The sequence below is a fragment of the Acinonyx jubatus genome, chromosome B3 (assembly GCF_027475565.1).
Source record: "Acinonyx jubatus isolate Ajub_Pintada_27869175 chromosome B3, VMU_Ajub_asm_v1.0, whole genome shotgun sequence".
Classification (NCBI taxonomy): domain Eukaryota; kingdom Metazoa; phylum Chordata; class Mammalia; order Carnivora; family Felidae; genus Acinonyx; species Acinonyx jubatus.
In genome coordinates this window covers 142,913,725-142,935,160 of record NC_069386.1, presented here as the reverse complement: position 1 = coordinate 142,935,160, position 21,436 = coordinate 142,913,725, and the positions used below count along the sequence as shown (strand labels likewise).

General features: G+C 48.3%; 1 protein-coding gene across 5 annotated transcripts in view; it reads right to left on the bottom strand.

Annotated features, from left to right (window-relative positions):
* TDRD9 (tudor domain containing 9) overlaps nt 1–21,436 on the bottom strand; it is a 117,106-nt gene that overhangs the window by 71,429 nt on the left and 24,241 nt on the right. For 3 of the 5 annotated variants that reach the window (XM_053225016.1, XM_053225018.1, XM_053225017.1), the window contains exons 3-8: nt 21,308–21,405; nt 19,895–20,116; nt 18,847–18,969; nt 15,600–15,680; nt 12,593–12,757; nt 6,953–7,056 (exon numbers count right to left, since the gene is read on the bottom strand). In XM_053225016.1, the coding sequence (XP_053080991.1) occupies nt 6,953–7,056; nt 12,593–12,757; nt 15,600–15,680; nt 18,847–18,969; nt 19,895–20,116; nt 21,308–21,405 (793 nt within the window). Of the gene's footprint in view, nt 1–6,952; nt 7,057–12,592; nt 12,758–13,220; nt 15,230–15,599; nt 15,681–16,748; nt 16,768–18,846; nt 18,970–19,894; nt 20,117–21,307; nt 21,406–21,436 lie in introns of those variants that run through there. The other 2 variants (XM_053225019.1, XM_053225020.1) reach the window with 2 other exon arrangements.

The window sequence follows — 21,436 nt, the reverse complement described above, 5'->3', positions numbered from 1 at the left end:
GTTCGAGCCCCACATCAGGCTCTGTGCTGACAGCTCAGAGCCTGGGGCCTGCTTCCGATTCTGTGCCTTCCTCTCTCTCTGCCCCTCCCCTGCTCACATGCTATCTCTCTTTCTCTCTCAAAAATAAACATTTAAAAAAAAAATTTATAAAAAAAAACAGAAATGGACAAATCTTTAGCTTTTGACCAAGAAAAAAAGAGAGAAGATTCAAAATACTAGAATGAGAAATGAAAGGGGCGCCTGGGTGACTCAGTTGGTTGAGCGTCCAACTCTGGACTTTCGCTCGGTTGTGATCCCACGGTCATGGGTTCAAGCCCTGCATCGGGCTCTGTGCTGACCGTGTGGAGCCTGCTTAGCATTCTGTCTCCCTCTCTTTCTACCCCTCCCCAGTTCACACATGTGCTCTCTCTCTCAAAATAAGTAAACATTTTTTTAAAAAATGAAAGAAAGGGCATTACTTTACAGAAATAGAGGATTACGGAGGAATACGATGGAAAACTGTACACCAACAAAGTAGATACTTGACAGGAGATGGACACATTCCTAAGCAGACACAAACTATTAAAACTCACCCAAGGGGGGAAAAAATGTAAGGGCACCTGGGTGGCTCAGTCAGTTAAGCGCTGGATTTCAGCTCAGGTCATGATCTCACGGTTCATGGGTTCGAGCCCCGCGTCAGGCTCTGTGCTGATGGCTCAGAGCCTGGAGCCTGCTTTGGATTCTGGGTCTCCCTCTCTCTCTGCCCCTCCCCAACTCTCACTCTGTCTCCCAGAGCTCTCTCAAAAACAGAGATTAAAAAAATTTTCTTTTAATCTGAATATGCTTATAATAAAGCAATAAACTGAACTGAGAAGTTTAAAATTACTCGTAAAGAAAAGCCCAGACCCAATGGCTTCACAGCAGAATTCTACCAAACATTCAAAGAATCGATACCAATTCTTCACAAACGTGCGAAAAACAAAACATTTCCCAACTTATTTAGTGAGGCCAGTACCAGACAAAAAAATCACAAGAAAACTACAGACAAGACCTCTTGTACCTATGGATGCCAAGAGTCCTCAACAAAATACAAGCAAGCCAAATCCAGCAACATACGGAAAGGACTGTGCACCATGACCAAGTGGGATTTATCCCAGGGATGCAAAGTCGCTTTAATACCTAAAAATTAGTGGGTCCTGAGAAACTTAACAGAAGACCACGGGGGAGGGGAAGGAAAAAAAAAAAGTTAGAGATGGAGGGAGCCAAACCATAAGAGACTCTTAAAAACTGAGAATAAACTGAGGGTTGATGGGAGGGTGGGGGGTGGGAGGGAGGGGAGGGTGGGTGATGGGCATGGAGGAGGGCACCTGTTGGGAGGAGCACTGGGTGTTGTATGGAAACCAATCACAATAAATTTCATATTAAAAAAAATAAAAATATCTTTAAAATATACCTAAAAATCAATTAATTTAATACATTATATTAGCAGAAGAAAAACAAATTTCACATCATTACCTCAACAGACCCAGATAAACCATTTAAACAAAATCTAACACTCTTTCACAAAAAGTTTTAAGAAGATAATAAAATAAAATCTAAACATTCAACAAACCAGCAACAGGAGTTTACTCCCTCAACCTGATGAAGGTCATCCACCCACAAGGAGCCCACAGCACACATGATACTTCACGGTCAAAGACGGGGAGGGTTCCCTGAGATCACAGACCAGACAAGGATACCTGCTCCTCCACTTCCGGTCGGCACTGTGGTGAAGGCGCTAGGGCATCCAGATTGGAAAAGAAGAAATAAAACTATCTCTGTTCATAAACGACATGACCTTGGGTACAGAAAATCCTAAGAAACCCTACCAGAAATGGGGCACCTGGGAGGCTCAGTCGGTTAAGTGTCCGTCTTAGGCTCAGGTCATGATCTCTCAGCTGGTTAGTTCAAGTCCCGCATCAAGCTCTGTGCTGGCAGCTCAGAGCCTGGAGCCTGCTTCGGATTCTGTGTCTCCCTCTCTCTCTCTGCCCCTCCCCTGCTTGTTCTCTCTCTCTCTCTCTCTTTCTCTGTCTCTCAAAAATAAACATTAAAAAAAGTTTTAAAAAATCCTACCAGAACTAATAAATGACCTCAGCAAAGTTGCAGGGTAAAAGATCAATACACAAAAATCAATTGTTATTTTGATACATCTGCAATGATCAAAAAATGAAATTAAGAAAATAATTTCATTCACGATAACATCAAAAGGAGTAAAACACAGAAATGTGTTTGACAAGATAAGTGCAAAACTTATACTTTGAAAATTACTAAGCATTGTTGAAAATGATTTTTAAGAATCTAAAGAAATAGGAAAAGATCTCGTACTGGAAGACTGACTACGGTCATAGTTAAGATGGTAACACTCCCCAGATCTCCAGACTCAACCCAATCCTTTTCAGAGTCCTGGCTTCCCTGTAGAAATGGACAGGCTGATTCTAAAGTTCACCTAGGAGTACGAGGGACTTGGAATAGCCAAAACAATCCTGAGTAAGAATGAAGTTAGAAAGACTCCTACTTCTAATTTCAGAATTACTTCAAAACAGTGGTAACCAAGGTGGTGTGGTACTAGCCCAAGGAGAGACACAGAGACCAACGGAAGAGAATTTAGAGTCCGGAAATAAACCCGTCCATACGTCTACGGCCAACTCATTGTCAAGAAGGTGCCAACACACAATGGGCACAGGAGAGTCTTTGAACCAACAGTGCTGGGACGAGTGGTTAGCACACAAGCCCAAGAATGAAGCTAGACTCTCACCTCACATGTACACAAAACTGAATTCAAAGACCTAAGACCTAAATGAAACGCCAAAACTGTAACACCCTTAGAAGAAAACAAGGGGTAAATCTTGATGAGCCTGAACCTGGCAATGGATCCTTAGCTATGACACCAAAAGCATGAGCAACAAAAGAAAAACTAGACAAATTAGACTTTACCAAAATTAAAACCTTTTGTGCTTCAAAACCACCAGCAAGAAAGTAAAAAGACAGCCGTCAGGATGCAAGAAAATATTTGCAAACCATGTATCTGGTAAAGGGCTGGTATCTAGAATATACAAAGAATCCTTATGATCAGTAAAAAAACAAAAACAAAAACAAATAATCCAATTAAAATCAGACAAAGGACGTATGTCTCTAAATACACACACGCGCGCCTTTAAAGAGGATATCCAAATGGCCAATAAGCTCCTAAAAAAGATGTTCAACATCATCAGTCATCAGCAACACGGAAGTCAAAACCACAACGTGATACTACATCACACACACCAGGATGGCTGGAATCAGAGGTCAGACATCAACCAGTACTGGAAAGGACGTGGAGAAACGGGGACCCTCACGAGCTACTGGTGGGAATGTAAAATGATCCAGGTGCTCTGGAAACCAGTCCTGCAGGTCCTCGACTGGTTAAACACAGAGTTACCATATGAGCCGACAATGCCCCTCCTGGGTATATACCCAAGAAAAATGAAAATACACATCACATCCACACAAGTACCTGTACATGAACTTTCACAACAGCATTCTGCACAAAAGCCAAAAGGAGAAAGAGAACCTAAGTCACCATCAATACACAAGTGGATAAATGAAACGTGGTGTATCCTACAACAGAGGACTGACCTCAGTCATAAAAAGGAAGAAAGTCCCAATACACACTACAACATGGACGAGCCGTGAAAACCCACAATAAGTGAAAGAGGTCAGCCACCAAAGATCACATCCTACAGGATTCCACTTACATGAAAGTCAAGAACAGGGAAACCTATAGGGACAAAAAGTTGATTAGTGGTTGCTTAGGACCAGGGGTGAAGGGGAAGGATGAGGAAGAGAGTGCAAGGGTCAGGGTTTCTTTCTAAGGTGATGAAGATATTCTAAAATGGGCTGTGGTAATCGTGCCGCCTATGTGTGAATATTCCAGAAACTACTCAACTGTACAGCTTAAAGGGGTGCATCATATGTTATGTAAATAGTATCTTGATAAAGCCATTTTAAAAATGAGGGGGAGGGGCGTCTGGGTGGCTCAGCAGGTTGGGCGACCGACTTCGGCTCAGTTCATGATCTCACAGTTTGTGAGTTCAAGCCCCACATTGGGCTCTGGGCTGACAGCTCAGAGCCTGGAGCCTCCTTCGGATTCTGTCTTCCCCTCTCTCTGCACCACCCCCCCACTCACACTCTGTTTCTCTCTCTCGAAAATAAACGTTAAAAAAATTTTTTTAATGAGGGGAAAAGGAAGGGGAACAGAGAGAGGTGAACAGGATGCTCCATTTGCCACAAAGCTAACAAACAGGTGGAAGTCAATGAGCATTTTCCCCAGGGAACAAGGGTCAGAAGCCTTCACAATGGAAAAGAAATCTGTGGGCCTTCTCTAAAGATACAGTAACTACAATGACGACATTATAAACCTTCCTAACCACCCAGAAAAAATTTTAAAACGAAAGAAAAGGCCACAGAGTATGTATGACACACGTGAGACTAAACACACGGTCGTATCAATAAGCACGGATGGCTGAACTCAGTAAAGCCAAAGTTTTTCAAACGACTCATAAACCACCCCCAACTCTGCTACCTGCAAAAGACATACCTAAACATAAGCCGTTCAGAAAAGAGTGACAGTAAAGGAAGGGCAAAGATTTTAGAGGCCAAGACAGAAAGAAAGCAGGGCTGCGATCTTGAAACATGACAAAGCGGAATTCAGGCCCCACAGCATTAAGCAAGACCGAATAGGGCACGATATAATGCCGAAGGCACAGTTCACATCTGACAAGAGCTCCGTGCCAAAACACGGAGCAGCCAAACCCAGAACTCTCACACAACCAGATGCTGGTGGGATGCTGGTGGGGACGCGGAGGCACGGGGCCCCCTATCCATCGCTGCCGGGAACGTGAAATGGCGCAGCCACCCTGGAAGGCACTTGGGTGGTCTCTTACAAAACCGATCCAGCGATCCTGCTCCTTCGTGCTCACCCCGAGGAGCCGAAAACTTACGTCCACGCCAACACCTGCACATACATGTTTACAGCAGCTTCCTTCATCACTGCCCGAACTCGGAAGCCACCAAGACGTCCTTCAGCAGGTGAACGCGTAAACACACTGCGGGCCGTCCAGACAGGGGAATGCTGTTCGGCGCTACGAAGAAATGAGCTACGGGCCAGGAAAAGACATGAGGAAACTTAAATGCTTGCCGCTAAGTGAAGGAGCCAATCTGAGAGAGCTGCGTATGTATGATCCCAACCACAAGACATTCTGGAAAAGGCAACACCAGGGAGACAGTAAAAAGATCCGTGGTTGCCATGGTTATAGGGGAGGGAGGAAGAGGCAGGACAGACAGGATCTGGGGGCGGGATACTACCATGCTGGATACACACCATCACACGCCTGCCGAAACCCATCAAATGCACACCATCAGTGAAGCCTGCACTGCAGACTTGGGGGGCGACGATGATGTGTCAACAACAAGGTACTGCTCCAGTGCAAGACGCTGACGGTAGGGGGCACTGTGACTACGTCGGGCACGTGGGAACTGTACTTACTCCTCAACGTTGCCGTGAACCTAAAACTGCTCTAAAAATAAAGTCTATTTATAAGAAAACAAAATCCATAAGGGCACCTGGCTGGCTCAGTCGGTTAAGTGTCCGACTTGATTTTGACTCAGGTCATGACGGGTCACGGATCGAGCCCTGCGTCAGGCTCTGTGCGGAGCAGGGAGCCTGCTTAAGATTCTCTCCCTCGCTCCCTCTGCCCCCTCCCCTGCCTGTGCACTCTGTCTCTAATTAAAAAAAGAAAAAAAAAATCAAAGCCAGAAAGAAATATTTTAAAATAGGTAAGAAAGAAAGAAAGACCAAAACTTGAAGGAGCTCAGAAACCGCTGAAGTAACACAACTGCATGCAGGTTGTGGGGGACGGGACGGGACGGGATGACGGCCCGCTCATTCTCAGGTAGTGTTCAGGGGGACCGCAAGACGAGTGACTTTACGTGTCACGGATGCCTGCACTTCGCAAGTGACAGTAAAAGGAGGGAGGCATGGACGTGCGCGTCGGGCCTGGAAGGACAGGTGGCCCGCAGTCACGTTCCGGTTGCCGCGAGCAGGCGGACTCTACATCGTCCGGGTCTGTCATTCTCACACAGAAACTGCATTTACGAGCCACAGGAAATGAACACAGGGAGGGTTCAGAACATAATACAGTATTTTTTATATCACAGACTCCAACCACCCCTGATAACCTGAAGTTGCTCTTAAGGGAAAACAGGTTCCGCTTCAAAGGTCCAGCTAAACACGTGAGCAAACGGGTGACCAAGGAGCCTTAGGGTGGGGAGCGGATCTTCCTCTTTTTTTTTAATGTTTATTTATTTTTGAGAGAGAGAGAGAGAGAGAGAGAGAGAGAGAGAACACGCATGAGCTGGGGAGGGGCAGAGAGAGAGGGAGGACACAGAATCCGAAGCAGGTTCCAGGCTCCGAGCTGTCAGCACAGAGCCCGACGCGGAGCTCGAACTCGCAAGCTGTGAGATATGACCTGAGCCGAAGTCGGACGCTCAACCGACTGAGCCCGGGGCGCCCCCCGTATCTTCTTAACAAACAGAAACCAAGGCAAGGAAATGCGCCCGACACCTTCTCCTAGCGCGGTCCTCTCCACCTGCCTCAGACTAGGACTGACAGGACTCAGCATGTCTGGAAACCATGCTCTCTTTAGGCTGTGACTGCCGGCTTCTAAAACTGTCAAGTCTTAAAACTGTACTTGGTCTTACTACTTTAAAGTGGAAATTTCCAGTAAAAAAACAAAATGGCCAATGTACCGACTTTATTTTAAAATATACAGTGACTACTGGAGAAGGTATCTACAGTTACATGTTAACATCATAAAAACACTAAACGGTTTCTAAACAAACAGCGAACCGTTTGAACTCGCACGTGAAGCACGCTGCCAAGCGGAGCGTCTCTTACCCACTCTCCTTCACATCCAGGTGGTCGAACATCTGGATCAGGGAGACAGCGACTTCGTATATGTCCTTAGTAATCACCGGCTCCTCCAGGATGTGAGGAGAAAGCTAAACACAGGAAAAGGAAAGGCCGGAAGATCAGAACAGGATTACAAGGGGTTCTGGGTTCAGACAGGTGACTGTCTTTAGTGCGTCACTTTAACACCCCAATAAAAAGAGTACTGTCAGCAGCCAATGCACGAACGCTTGCCGAGCGCCAGGCCCCAACGGACACGGTACGGACGAGTTCACCCCCTGTCCCTGTCACTGGGGCGCAGATGGGCTCAGAGTGCAGACACACAGAGGTGGGACGTCTGTCGGGAAACCTAGTCTGAAGACAGAGCGAGCAGCTCCAGATGCGTACAGAACCCAGCGCCGGCGCCCCTCCCGTCAGGCGCCCGTCTCAACAAGTCCTGAGACATCACCGCCACCACCGTCACAAGGACCGGGGAAGGCTAACACCCCGTTACATCTGCCAACTTACAGGAAGAATATACCGAAGTCACCTGTGTGCCAGGGCACGGGTCGCTAGACTACTTTTAATCGCATACTAAAACAAAACTAATGAGCCCAGCTCATTTAAAACTGCCCTCCAGACACCTCCGCAGAATGCGGGAGGTCAACCGCAGCAGCCACCCCCCACCCCCCCCCACCCCCCCCCCCCCCGGTGAGGTTGGCATCACTGGTCTGAGCTGACGGCTTCATGGAACCAAGGCCACCACCGTGGAAGAGTCTCTCTACAACATCCGGCACAACAGTTATGGCATGATTTCCAGAAAATCTCTTTCATAGCCATATCGGGGGTTTTTTTGCACCAAGAGTAAGAAAGCTTTTGTGGGGTATTTAATAACCTTACTTATCAAGTACTATGCTCAAAGCACTGCATTCAACTTTGTGGAAAACACATCAGAAGTCTACTAGTGATAAGTAGTTAGCCACAGATGCAAACTTTTCCCCCCGTTTTTAGAGTAAATTAAGTCAGCTGGTAAGAAACCATTTTTCGTTATTAGTACGATCCTACTAATGTAAGAATAACAAACCGGCTTTTATTTCATCAATAACTGTGAAGGAGCATTCTATCTTTACCTGGAACGACTTTCTACTTTATCCAAACGATAACCGTAACAGCAACATACAAAACAGAAATAGAAAGAAAGCATAGTTTTCACAAACCCCAGCAGTGGCATTCACACCCATCAGAACGGTTTTTCTACAAACCAGTAAGCCACGGAAAAGGTACGTCACCAATTCAGGAGTAACTTCACTGTGTTCTAGAATCCAAACCCAAAGACTATCATTTAAATACAATACAAGACACCAGATACAGCCCCGCTTTCTCCCAGCAGGCGTCACACGGGTAACGACGGGAACAGTGAGGTGGGTCACGGGCCCGCTGATCCACGGCTGCCCTCGCCCCCACCACGTGTGAGAGTCAGGGGCAAACAACAGACGACAGACGAGGTCTCTGCTCCTCCAGACGGCACAGTGCCCTCAGAGCAAACGGCCCACTCGCTCAGTCGATGCGCTCCGACAAAAGATAAAGCAGGGGAAGGGGCAGAAACGTGGAGGGAACGAATCCACGCAGGCGGAAACGGAGAGACTCACTCCTCCGCCGAACTAACGACCGTGACGCCGTCAACAGAAGGAGGCTGAAGCTCGTGTTTCTGCCCCACGCGGAGAGGCTGGAGCCCTGCGCGTCTGCCGTCACCACGAGCCGGCGGTGCCGAGGCCGGCCAGCTGGTCCCAGGAGGAGGGCGAGAGACGTGCCAGAACGGGCGCTGCAGACGGCAGGAAACGAACGATGCCGAGACGGCCAGGCACCATCGGGGAGCAGAATGGGGACCTCAACCTGTCTCACCGTCCCCGTGATCCCCTTGAAGTGGGTTACTGCCCAACTGTGAACAGGATTATAAAAGCCCTGTCCAGGGCGGGAAGGCGTGGGGAGTGGTGGGCGGGGCCACGCTCTCCTTCAGCTCTGCTTCCGGACTAAAGCTAGACATCGTGGGCGCTCCCTCCTGTCTCATTTCTAAGGGGAGGGTGAAAACAAAAAAGTTGAAAGTAAGTAGTGAAAAGAACTCTTCAGAGGACGTTGAAAAGAACAGCCAGGGCTGGCAACAGAAAGACCACAAGGGCAACACTGGCCTCAAGGGAAGGGTGACTTTCAAGAAAACCAAACTGGCCAAAGGTGTCAAATATTACAGGGAGGTCATGGTAAGTTTAGGGCAGAGGACCCTCAACTTAAGGAAGTCGCTAGTGATCCTGACAAATGCCATCTCAGAACAGGGGCAGTGGGAGCCAGACCACGGAGAGAAACATGGGACCTCGTGAGGGTGCTTTTTAAGATGAGAGAGACTCGGTTCTGATGAAATGGGGACAGGTAAGGGGCAGTGGAGAAGGCACTAGGAAAGGTAACACGAGGAGGGTGTTGGGGCGCCGGGGGGGCTCAGTTGGTTGAGCAGCCAACCTTGGCTCAGGTCACGATCTCGCGGTCTGGGGGTTCGAGCCCCACGTCAGACTCTGTGCTGACAGCTCGGAGCCTGGAGCCTGCTTCGGATTCTGGGCCCCCCTCTCTCTCTGCCCCTCCCCGACCCACGCTCTGTCTTTCTCTCTCTCTCAAAAGTAAACATTACAAAAGAAAAAAAAAAAAAGCAAGGAGGGGGCAACAGTCAATCAGAAAAGGTCCCTAAGAAGGCAGAAAGGGAGAAAGGCTGGTGTCGCAGAAGGAACGCTGCTTGTCCCCTGTAACATTAGATGGTGTGCCCAGGGAGTAGTGACAACAACAAAACTGGAATTTTTAAAACCCCTCTGACTCCAATAACTATACAGCAGAATCTCTACAAAATACCGCTTTTATAAGGCTTAATGTTAATATATTCATTCACCGAAATATTTCCTGAGTACCTATTAAGTACCAAGAACAGGATACTGGGTATGCAAATGCCAAAACCGGGTTCTCCCCAGCCTGGAGAACACGAGCCCCTGGCTGGAGAGGAGTCCAGGCTGCCCCGCCCGCACGGGAGCAGAGGGCAGGTGCCCAGGCCTGACCCAACTCCACAGTGCACCCACGAGCAATCATCGACGTGATTCCAACACACAACGGCCAGCTGGAAAGACTTGTAACACCATCGGTACTTTCACATTCCAAAATGGGCCAGAAAGTACAAAATTTTTAAATGTGACGAAGTGCCCTCTCCCCTCCACCTTGAATACGGGCTGCAATTAGTGACTTGTGTCCAAACAGCAAAAGACAGACGTGTCTCTCTTATGCTGCTTACATCTCACGGGGGGGGGGGGGAGGGAAACAGGCAATGAGCAAAGAAACAGGTAAACATATACAAATACACAAAAGAAAAAGGAAGGGACAGTAACACTGTAGGGCAGAAGTTCAGCTAAAACTTCCTTGGCCAGGAGGGCCGCCTGGGTGGCTCAGTCGGTCGAGCATCTGACTTTGGCTCAGGTTGCGATTTCACAGTTTGGTGGGTTCAAGCCCCGTGTGGGGCTCTGTGCTGACAGCGTGGGGCCTGGAGCCTGCTTCAGATTCTGTGTTTCTCTCTCTCTGCCCCTCCCTTGCTCACACTGTCTCTCTTTCAAAAACAAATAAAAAAATTTTTTTAAAAACTTCCTTGGCCAACATCACCAGTGAGAGGCCACGCTGGCGGTCCCCCCCGTGACAATACAGCACTTCACCCCAGTGGTCTGCCTCCCCAAGATCCATAGCCCCAAGTCTACTCATGAGAAAAACACCAGAAAAATTCTAACAGTGGGGAATCCTACAAATACCTGACCAGTACTCCTACAAACCGTCAAGGTCATCAAAAATAAGAGACGTCTGAGAAACTGTCACAGCCCAGAGAAGCCTACAGAGACATGACGACTCAAAGCAATGTGGGACCCTGAGACAGAGAAAGGAAATTAGGGAAAAACCAGTGAAATCCAAATAAATACAACTTTAGTTCTAATAATATATCAGTTAGTTTCTTGGTTCTGACAGTTTTTTTATAAACGTGAACTTTAGAATCCAGGTGACAGACAGGTGTTTACTATAAAATTCTTATAACTTTCCTGTTTTTTTGAAATATTGTCATCTACAAAGTTGGAAAAAAAGACGTGCCACATTTTAGTGGCCATCGCTGGCCTCCCTCCACTGTAACAGATTTGACAAAATGTGTCTTCTTACCTTAGGTGGAACCCAGTCGGCTGACTCACCATCGTCGAGGCTATAGTCTACTTCCACATCACAAATGTTTGCGGTAAGAGTCCAACTCCTACACAGAGCAGTCTGGCACCGTCCATCAAAATCACAAGTGCACACACCCTCTGACCCGGCAATTCCACCAGCAGACGCTGTCTTCTACAAAGCATAACCTACACAGGGGTCTTCAATGGGGCAGCCGACCACCCACGGACTGTCTGGAAACACTGCTGGTGGTCACAGTGGGGGCCCCACTTGCAGCCAGCGGATCAAGGCCAGAAACGCTGTTAAACATCCTACAGTGAGTGCACAGGGCGGCCCCCACCACAAAGAACCGGCCCCAAATGTCAACAGTAACAAGGCAGAGAGAGCCCAGCCTCTGAACACACCGTCGGGAGCGCACAGTCTCCTCCCGCAGCACTGCTTTCAACCAGAACAGACCAGGGGCACCCGGGGGGGGATCAGCCGGTTTAGGCCTCCAACTCTTGGTTTCAGCTCAGGTCACACTCTAACGGTTCATGGGGTGGAGCCCCACGTTGGGCTCGGTGCCGACAGTGCAGGGCCCATTTGGGATTCCCTCTCTGCCCCTCCCCCACTCAAATACATAAAGAAACTTAAAAAAGAAGAAGGCCAGAAATACTGGAGATTAGTGAGATACGGACATGAGAGAACAGAAGGTAGCTCTGAAAAGAGAATGAATAAGCTGTGAGTTGGGAAAGGACATGAAAAGCAGAACGAGAAGGCGAGGTGCACCGAGGGCACTGCTGTTTCTGTAAAGGGAGAAACCGCACATTTGTATCTGCTCATATAGACATTCAGAGTTACAGCACGATTCCTAAGAAATTAGTGGCAGTGGTTTCCTCTCCTTGGCAGGGGAGCTGAGCAGAGGACAGGAGGGGGAAGGAGAGAGTTTATACCTGCTCATAAACCTCTTTTTGATTTTTGAATCCTGTAAATGTATTACCCACGTGAAAATAATGTCAAATCAACTGCAACTTTTCGTAAGGATGTATTATCCCGGTCCTTCACCATCAGTACACTCCTCCTTCAATTGAGAGCACCACAATCTGTATTATAAGAAGCAGTTTAATCAAAGTAAAATTTGAAATAAAACTACCTCCCACTCTCAACTGAATCTACAATTTTATGGCTGACCAAAATCTGACATTTTACTTTTCACCAACAAAGTGTAAAACCAATCCAACAACTTTCACAGGAGCGTACAATGTGTTTCAACGCCCACAGTTCACAGCAACAAACTCGGGGCTCTCCCGACCCGTCCTTCTCCAGCCCCGGCCCGCACCATCTCCCAGCTTGGATTTCGTACAGTCTTACAATTGCAGCTGACCGGTGCGGGCTTACTCTGACACGAAGGCACATTCGCTATGAAAGAAACAATGCCTTCCAACATACCCTGCTGTGATGCGTGTGCCCCAAATCATCAAGATAATACTCTTCGACCGAATGGGGCTTTCCTTCCACTTCAAAAACATACGCAGGGTTCATCTTGTTCTGGACAGGAACAGCAAAATAATCTGCAAACTCTTTGCAACTGATGGTGGCCGACATGAGGATTAGCTGCAGAAGAGAAACCATTAGAACAAACAAGAGCAACAACAACAACTAAGTGTGATGTTGTTAAATTACCAAGCTTGTCTTCTGCTTTAGTAATTTTCAAAACTTCAGTATGATACGTTGACTTAATCTTTAACGGAGTACAAATTATTACAGTTGAACGAATGCTCAGAGACAACCAACTTTCACTACTTCTCCTAAATTATTTTATCAAGTGAGAGACTACAGTAAAGCTAACCTATGACCACTTATCTAAAAGGAACCTTTGCATCATAAAACAAAAGTAAAAACGAGCAAGTTACTAGATGAGGTCTTACAGAAACGCCAGGGAGCAGAACAGCAAAGAGGCAGATGCGGAGCCAGAAAACCCGGCTCTAAGCCACGAATCTGGAGCAGTCGGTCCCAGGGCCACAGCGGAGAGAAACCAGCCTAGGCCGAAGCAGGACACAGAGGCTTGGGGACCCACCACAAGTGGTCAGTTGTGCCAGGAAGCAAATACAGGATGTCCTCCGTGGGAAACTCTGTGTGAAAGCCAGGAGCAGCACCCACAGCACCCCAGATGTGCAGCGGACAAGGCAGCAGTGCCACGAAGGACACGCGCCATCCGCCAGTCTCTGAGACGCTCACCGGGGGTAAACCCAACTCTCGGCCGGCTGCCGATGACCCAATGCGTTACTGTGTAAACAAAATACGTGTATTTTCCCCTAAGATGTTAGATCCAAATGGTAGAAAGCATATTAACCAGAACTCATTTAACATGAGTTGCTTCAGGTTGGAAGGAAGCCTCTGAGAAGCCATGTGGGTGTAAGAGTGGCCCCCACGGGGCATACTCGGTCCCGGCAGATGCTCTCTAAACTGTCTTCCGAGGGACAGTGAGGCTGATGGCGTGCGGGGCCTCTGTTCGGTTGAGGCGGCATGCGGACATGAGGCTAGACCGGACTGCTCAAGGCCATCGAGACTCCTCACTGCCACCAGCCTCTCCTCCAGACAGACAACTCGGCAGCCTGCTCAAGACACCAGCGTGGGACTGACCTGAGTGTGATCAGCCAACAGTGACAGCGGGGCCAGCAGGTGTGGGGACGGCCCAGAGCCAGGAACCTCTAAGGGTCTGTGCGGCAGAGGAAGGGGAGACCTTCAGGCCCATCTTCCCACGCTCCCGAATCTAAGTCTCTGACAGCAACTCTCTTTTTAAAAAGTACTAAAAAGAGAATTTTTGAGCATTTCAAAAAACTCAGTATAATGCCATCTATAACTTGATTTCTCATTTCTTGGCCCAGAAAATATTCTGTTTCATAGGTTTAACAAATGAAGAAAATACTGAAACCAACCAATGGTTTCCTACCATTTTTATAATGGGAACCAAATTCCTGCCCACCATTTTCAGCAATGTGGTAGACTTTTTTTAAGTAAGCTTCGCACCCAGCGCAGGGTCCAGTGTGGGGGCTTAAATGCACCATCAAGACCTGAGATCAAGACCTGAGCTGAGACTAAGAGTTGGATGCTTAACCGACTGATCCACCCAGGTGCCCCTAAAAACAAAGTCTTAAAAAAAATAATAATTCCTAATGACTAAGTAATTTGCATGTTACAGAAATTTATGCTGATATGTTAGACTATGAAGTTTCCAATTTGTCTTCAGTTTCCATCATTTCAATGGTATCATGTGACCTGAGTCAAAGTCAGACACTCAACCGACTAAGCCACCCAGGCGCCCCAAAATGAGGTCTTAAAATGACAACCAAAAGGTCCCAAATTGTTGAACAATCTTTAATGTCATCTTTAAGATTCCAAAAAAGGAATAGAACAGCCAAATTCCTGCATTCGTGCTACAATCGTGTCAAGCAGTGACACAATTACAATTTTCAGATTCCATCTGTCTGGCGCCCGCCAGGTGAGCCTTCTGCGGCAGACGGGTCTCATCCTGGGAGCGGAGTCCCAAGAGATGCTTCCCTAAGCAGATGAACAGACGGAAGTCTGGCAGACAACTGCTTTCCAACAGCAGCAAAGCCCGTCACAGCCCTTTCCACGAGGCCACACTCCAGCCGCGGCCACCCTTCGGAAGCTGCTCCCCACACACGGGGTGGCCTACATGGGGAACACGTAATTATCACAACCCTCCGCTAGTTCAGTCGAGTTCACGCCCTCCTCCTTTTAGCTCACGTGATGCAAACAGCGATCACCATCCCCACGGACTTTCAGTCAACTCAAAACCTAAGTCTTTAAAACAGCAGCGCACAGAACTGTCCTCAGGGCGCCTGGGTGGCTCAGTCAAGCGTCTGACTTTGGCTCAGGTCACACTCTCACGGTCCGCGGGTTCGAGCTCCGCACCGGGCTGGGCACTGACAGCCTGGAGCCTGCTTGGGATTCTCTCCCTCTCTCTATGCTCCTCCCTGACTCATGCTCTCTGTCTCCAAAATAAATATACTGTATAAAAAAATTTTAATTAAAAAAACCCTCAATTCCTCTTCTGGTGTCGTTTTTAGAACAAAGACTGCAGATGTAGTCACATACCTCCAAACTGTGGTAACTATTCAACCAAAAGCAGTGATCCAACACTCAGTATTTCATTAGAGTCAACAACCATCACATCACTTTCTGCCTGGAGAAAATTTCCAAATCTAATGCAACATAATAATCCAAAAAAAAAAAAAAAAAAAAAGATTCCACACTCCCATCCTGAGGGAATGCCCTGCAGCCAGCTTCCTGGCCAGATGTGGAGGAGGACACACGACAACAAATGTCAAGAGTCACTGCTTTCAATGGTTTCTGAAAAAACGAAGAGACACAAATCCAAATCATAAACCTTAACCCTGAATATTCCTGTTACTCAGGAAATCAGATTTACCTTCACAAAACGCGAATTTGTTCTCAGAAGTTTGCGGACTACCAACAGCAGGAAATCCATTTCTTCAGTCCGTTCGTGTACCTGCAAAATAGAAAAGTGGGGTGCCCCACGTGGCAGCCAGCAACGCACATGACCGCGCTGCAGAGGCGGAAGCGGCTCTGACGGTCGCTGGGAGGCGGGGGGCAGGGCAGCTGGCTCTGCTAAACGCGCTTCCTCTGGACGGACCGACGGCGCTCCCGGCTAAGAGGAAGCCGGGCCGCCTGGCCCACGAACGAGAGGGCACAGAAGAGGCCCGGGTGGGTCTCCTCCCCCTCGGTGCTTCTCTCTGGGGCCTTCTCTCTGGGGCATCTGGGCAGAGAACTTAGCATCTCTGGTCCCGCGCGTGCAATGCCAGTGGTGCCCCCTGGGGTCACGGAGTCCAGCGGAACCATCCCCACCCGTCCCCGGCACAGACAGCCACCGGACCCACCTCCTCTGCTTTCCCCTGCCAACCACACGCTCCCCTCAGTCTCCAGCTGCACCCAGGCTGGCAAGTGAGCACAGGGCAGAGGCGGAGGCCAGCGTGCCCGCTCCGTGAGACGCAGAACCGTGGTGACCGAGGGTGGGCCGGGTTGGCTGTGGCACGGTCAGGTCAGCCACAAACGGGCAAGCAGATGGAGGCTAGGAGCCGAGGGCACCAGGGGGAGCTGCGGGCGCTCGGGGTCACCCTGGGGAGCTGGCGTGGGAGCTGCAGCCCAGGGAAAGCAGCCCCGTCCCCACCCTCCTCTCCCTTCCCCCCCCCCCCGCCCCCGGCGAGGCAGGCAGGGCCCCCACGGACCCACAGCTCCCTCAACCTCCCCTGCTCTGCCGGCCCCAGGCCAGCCAACGGCAAACGTTTGGGTCACGTGGGGCTGCTTTTCTACAAGAACTGTCACTCAGCCGGGGTAACTCAACGCACAAGGGGACAATAAGATTCGATTCTGGGACATTTTGCCGCCAAAGTGGAGAGACTGGCCGCCGAGTCCAAAGGCGGGAGCGCTCTTCCCCTTGGTGTCCAGGCCCAGTCATTATTCCACAGCCACATCTGCCCCTGGTCCCGCTCCTTCCTCACTCCCCACCGAAGGGGAGCCGTGGGGGAGCGGGACAGGGAAAAGAAAAGAAAAACAGCACCTGAAAAGTATTTAACGTTCACATGAATGGCTGGACATCCCAGGGACACCATTGTAAATGTAATCCTTATTTCATCCTATCACCAGACTCCTGAACACCTCAGCACAAACATCCCGTCTCCTACTCGAGAAAGAAAAATAAAGGCTCTCATCAGCCAAGAGCCCCCAGGTGACTTCTCAGCGTTCAGTTCCCTGCGGCCACCACACCCTGACTTTCTAGACCCGGCTTCTCCCCAGGTTCTCGGGCCGTCCGGCCTCCCTCTCCTGCCCCGAGGACCCCACAGTCCTCTCCCTGCCACCGGCCAACACACACCTCAGCAGGGATCTGTCTCCCCGGGGGAGTGGCTGAAGGGAGACACCACCAGTCATGTGTTGATAATCTCCGCCCGATGAGGCCGGTACTGGGAAAATGCTTATTGAAGGAATGGTTACCTGAAGCCACTTTATTCTTTTTCAAGAGCTGACAAGTTAAAAACATTATCATCCCGTTTTCAACAGCCTGGCCGTCTTCAACCTTTGCTCTTAGATTGCCTTTGAAATTCAAATCATCCCACCATTTAGGAACAATATTGCTTATAAACCTAAAATTTCAAGCATATCCAATCCATTCTTCGCTGAGGCAGGTAATTATCAGCATGCCTACTAGGTGCAGGGGACACAGGTGCAGAGCCAGAAGCTGTGGTGGCAGGGTGACAAGACAGCCTCCGCTAGCCATGGCTCCCCTGCGGGACAGGCCCTTGCTCCGGGAAGGAACGAAGTCAGTAACGCGGGAGGACAGGTGTGTCCTCACCACTCAGGGACGTGCGTACAAGCCCAGTCAACGGTCAGAAAGATAGCGGACACACAGAAAATAAATGGGGGCACCGGCAGCAGAGCTCTCGAGTGAACTGCCCAGGGCGAACGCCACAAGGCCGTTTGCTGTCGCCAGCCTGTAGTATTAAGGCTCCGGGAAGTATTACGTACTGGGTAATGGCACCTTTGGATACACTGCCCGTGAAATGGCATTTCATCTCTATCTAATCTAAAGACACTCAAAAATAACCATCATGAAGAAAAACCCTGAGCCAGACTGTACGTCACGCTATTTTGCAAAGGACAAGAGATCGTCTTCCTACCTTCCACTCTCCCAAACATCTCCTGGTAATGTAAAACCACGTTTAGCTGCGCACACGCTAGCAAATGCACCTGCTCGGCCCCTCCTCCAGTAGGTCTGAGTGCTGTTGACCATCACACGCATTTCAACAGAGTGGAACGCTGACCTTCCACAGCCGCCCGGGCAGTTTCACGTCAGCCTCTGTCTCTAGCCCCATCTCCAACCTTCCACAAATCTAGCTCTTTGCCGATGTTTTTCATGCCTCCAGAAAGGCGTAATTACTGACGGGCTTTAAAAGTCAAGACTGCGGGGTCAGGCATTTCCAAAACTCCTGGGAAAGAAAACTCAACACAACATCCTCCCACCACAAAAAAACTCGTTTAAAATGTAAACAAAATCAATCAAATATTCCATCCTGAGAAAAATCCAGAAAGCTAAGACTGGCACAAAGACTCTTTACTAGAGCTTCTTGAGAAAGGAGACTATATCAGTATCTCACGTGTACTTTATTTTCTTAAAAAAAGCACAACTGTCCTCATTTTACTAGATGGAAAATACCTGCATACCATGAAAGTTCTTCTGAGTGTCTGATGTGACTAACACTCTAAACCAGGGCTCGGCAGACTTTTACTGCAAAAGGCAGGTAGTGAGGACGCCCGGCTGCTGCAGCCATGCCTCTCTTTAGCACCAGCAAACAAGCCAAACTGTGTTCCCATAAAACTTTATGTACGAAGGCAGGTGCCAAATTTGGCCCGAGGGCTGGAGTTTGCCAACCCCGCTCTAATCAAGGAACCTGGTCACAGTCCTCAACCTCCACACCTGTGTTTTAGAGCTAAGCGCCAACAAAAAACCAAAATCAACATCTAGCAATAGAAAACAGCAGATACAGACCAACGGCACGACACTTTACAAGGAGGGAACGTTTACAATAATTTGCACATTGTCTGTTCTCTTACAAAATAAGAACACGAGCGTAAGGGCAGAGCTGTGTTCAAGAAGTGCGCACCTCATCGATGAAGATGTGGGTGAACTCCACCAAACTCTTAGTACTGACTATTTTCTGAAGCAGGACTCCCGTTGTCATATAAATTAACTTGGTGTCTTCTGTTGCTATCTTCTCTAACCCTACCTAAAAGCAGAGAAGGAAAAGAAAAAGGAGAAAACTTTCAGGTTTCAATGGTTCACATTTAACTACCAAGAAGGCTATGTCCACACTGGACCTCCATATTGGAGGTAAGTAAGAAAGGGAATAAAAACTAGAGGCTCTAAGTTAAAACTGTCATTCTCAGGCACCTGGGTAACTCAGCCAGTTCAGCGTCTGACTCTTGATTTTGGCTCTGATCACGATCCACGGTTCGTGAGTTCGAGCCCCACACTGGGCTCTGTCCTGACAGTGCAGAGCCTGTTTGGGAGTTTGTCTCCCTCTCTCTCTCTCTCTCTCAAAATAAACATTAAAGAAAAAAAAAACCATCATTCTCAAGATGATTTTTTTCCTTCTCTTTTTCAGGGGGTGGGGGCAATGTGGCTTATCTAGTCATACTGCCTGTACCATTTTTATGTTAAGACCGTGGTGTATGAAGACATCTACGTACAAAGATAAAATCACAAAAACCGTGAGTCTCAGAATTCTGGCTCCTTTCGTATTCAACCAAGAAAGAAATGGAAGTTCTAATCAAAAAATTCTGTTTCATTGCTTTTTAAACATTATTATTTTATTTATTTATTTATTTATTTTTAGAGAGAACGCATTGGGAGCAGGGGAGAGGGGCAGAGGGTTGGAGAGAGAGAGAAAGCGGAGCAGAGGGAGAGAGATAGAGAGCAGAGCCCAACCCGGGCTCAATCCCACAACCCCAGGATCACGACCAGAGTCAAAATCAAGAGTCAGCTGCTCAACTGACTGAGCCACCCCGGTGCCCCAAGTTTCACTGTTTTTTACATTACACCACAGGTCTGCCCTGTAAGCAACTGGTTTCATTTCAATTTCCAGCAGAAACCGTCGACTTCTACAGAATAACACACTCATGAGGAAAGAGGTGGCTTGCTCCCGGCCTCACCTGATAGCCCACCAGACCACCGAGCGTCCAGGCGCGCTCTTTGCTGATCCACCTGGCGATGCTGGTGGCCCCTATCTTCCGGGGCTGGGTGACCACAATGTTGCAGTAGGCAGAGCGCTGAACGTAATGGTCCAGGATATACTGTGGCAGCTGAGTGCTTTTGCCACTACCCGTGGCACCGTGTATAATCACCACAGAATTACTTTCTATCAGAGAAATAACCTACAATTTAAGAAAAATTCTTTTGAGATTGCCACAAAGGTAACGATGACATACAGTATTATCTACGAACCGAAAACTTTACCTGGGGAGGATGTTCAGGACTTATTTTCCTTTCCTCTTTAAAAGTTAGATTATTATGTAACCATCTAACCGTCACAAAAGAGCACGAAGGCTGCAAATGGTTGCCACCCTGAAAACCACTGTGACTGCCGTGAACAGGAACAGCTCACGGCTCTGGAGAGCCAGGCCAAGGCAGCCACGGGGCCCCAGGGCTCAGTGTCTTTATGCAGAGGTGAAAACACCAATTTCTAGAGCTCTCGCTAAGTTTAAATGTCTAGTATTTTTAAATCTTGTAACGAACCTTACATAATTCTTCTGAGAAACACGAAAGCACTGCTGCCATCACCTCAAGTGGTTTTAACATTTCATTTGAAATTCCGCAGATGCATTTTCAAATAATTAACTTCTATCGTTCCACTCCCAGACCGTACACAGCGTTTTTAAAACTGCAGTCCAATTCCTGCCCGCCACTCCCTGACTCCACCCTAAATTTGTCTGAACTCTTCTCTCTCTAGCAATTGCTACGGCCAGGGAACACCGTCTAATTTGAGTAGCGGCCCCCAAAATTAGAGTAGGTCTACTCTACAGAAGTTGCAGGACTCCCTAAAACAAAACAAAACTTATATCTGGAACATTTGTGGTTTCGTTTTACCTGTAACTCATCCTCTACTAGTACATTAAATAAAGGTTTCAGTACGCTTATTTCTAACGTGGCTTAATAACGGGTGGCTAATTAAAAGCGTGATCACCTTGCCGCTGTATGCGGCCCAGCATTGTCGGTAACAAGATGTACCGGTGATTGATCAAATCAGTTAACAGGCCAGCGGAATGCTGGAGAGAACGGTGGCCAGGGGGCATTATCACTGTATAAAAACACCTGGAGTTCTGTCCAAGCAGCAGCTCTCCTGGGGACAGGTGTTTCCCGACAGCTGTCTCAGAGGGAGGCTGAACACATTAAAGCACAGCCCAAAGAAAGACCATCAGCACGGTCATCGCACGGCCGCCCCACAGTCCGGCACACGCCACGGACGCTTGCCTGGCACCTCGTCACTTCCCAGCTGTAGACCAAAATGTTGGGCCTCGGACATTTATTTAAACGGCAAAATTACATCATGACAAAAATAATTTTACCTCGTCCTTACATCGATTTATAGGCAAATCAGGATATTTGTAAGTTGTCTCTGGGACGCACGCCACATTGCTTAATTTAGCCAAAGATGGCCTTGGACCTGTATTCAAAAAACAAAACAAAACAAAAAA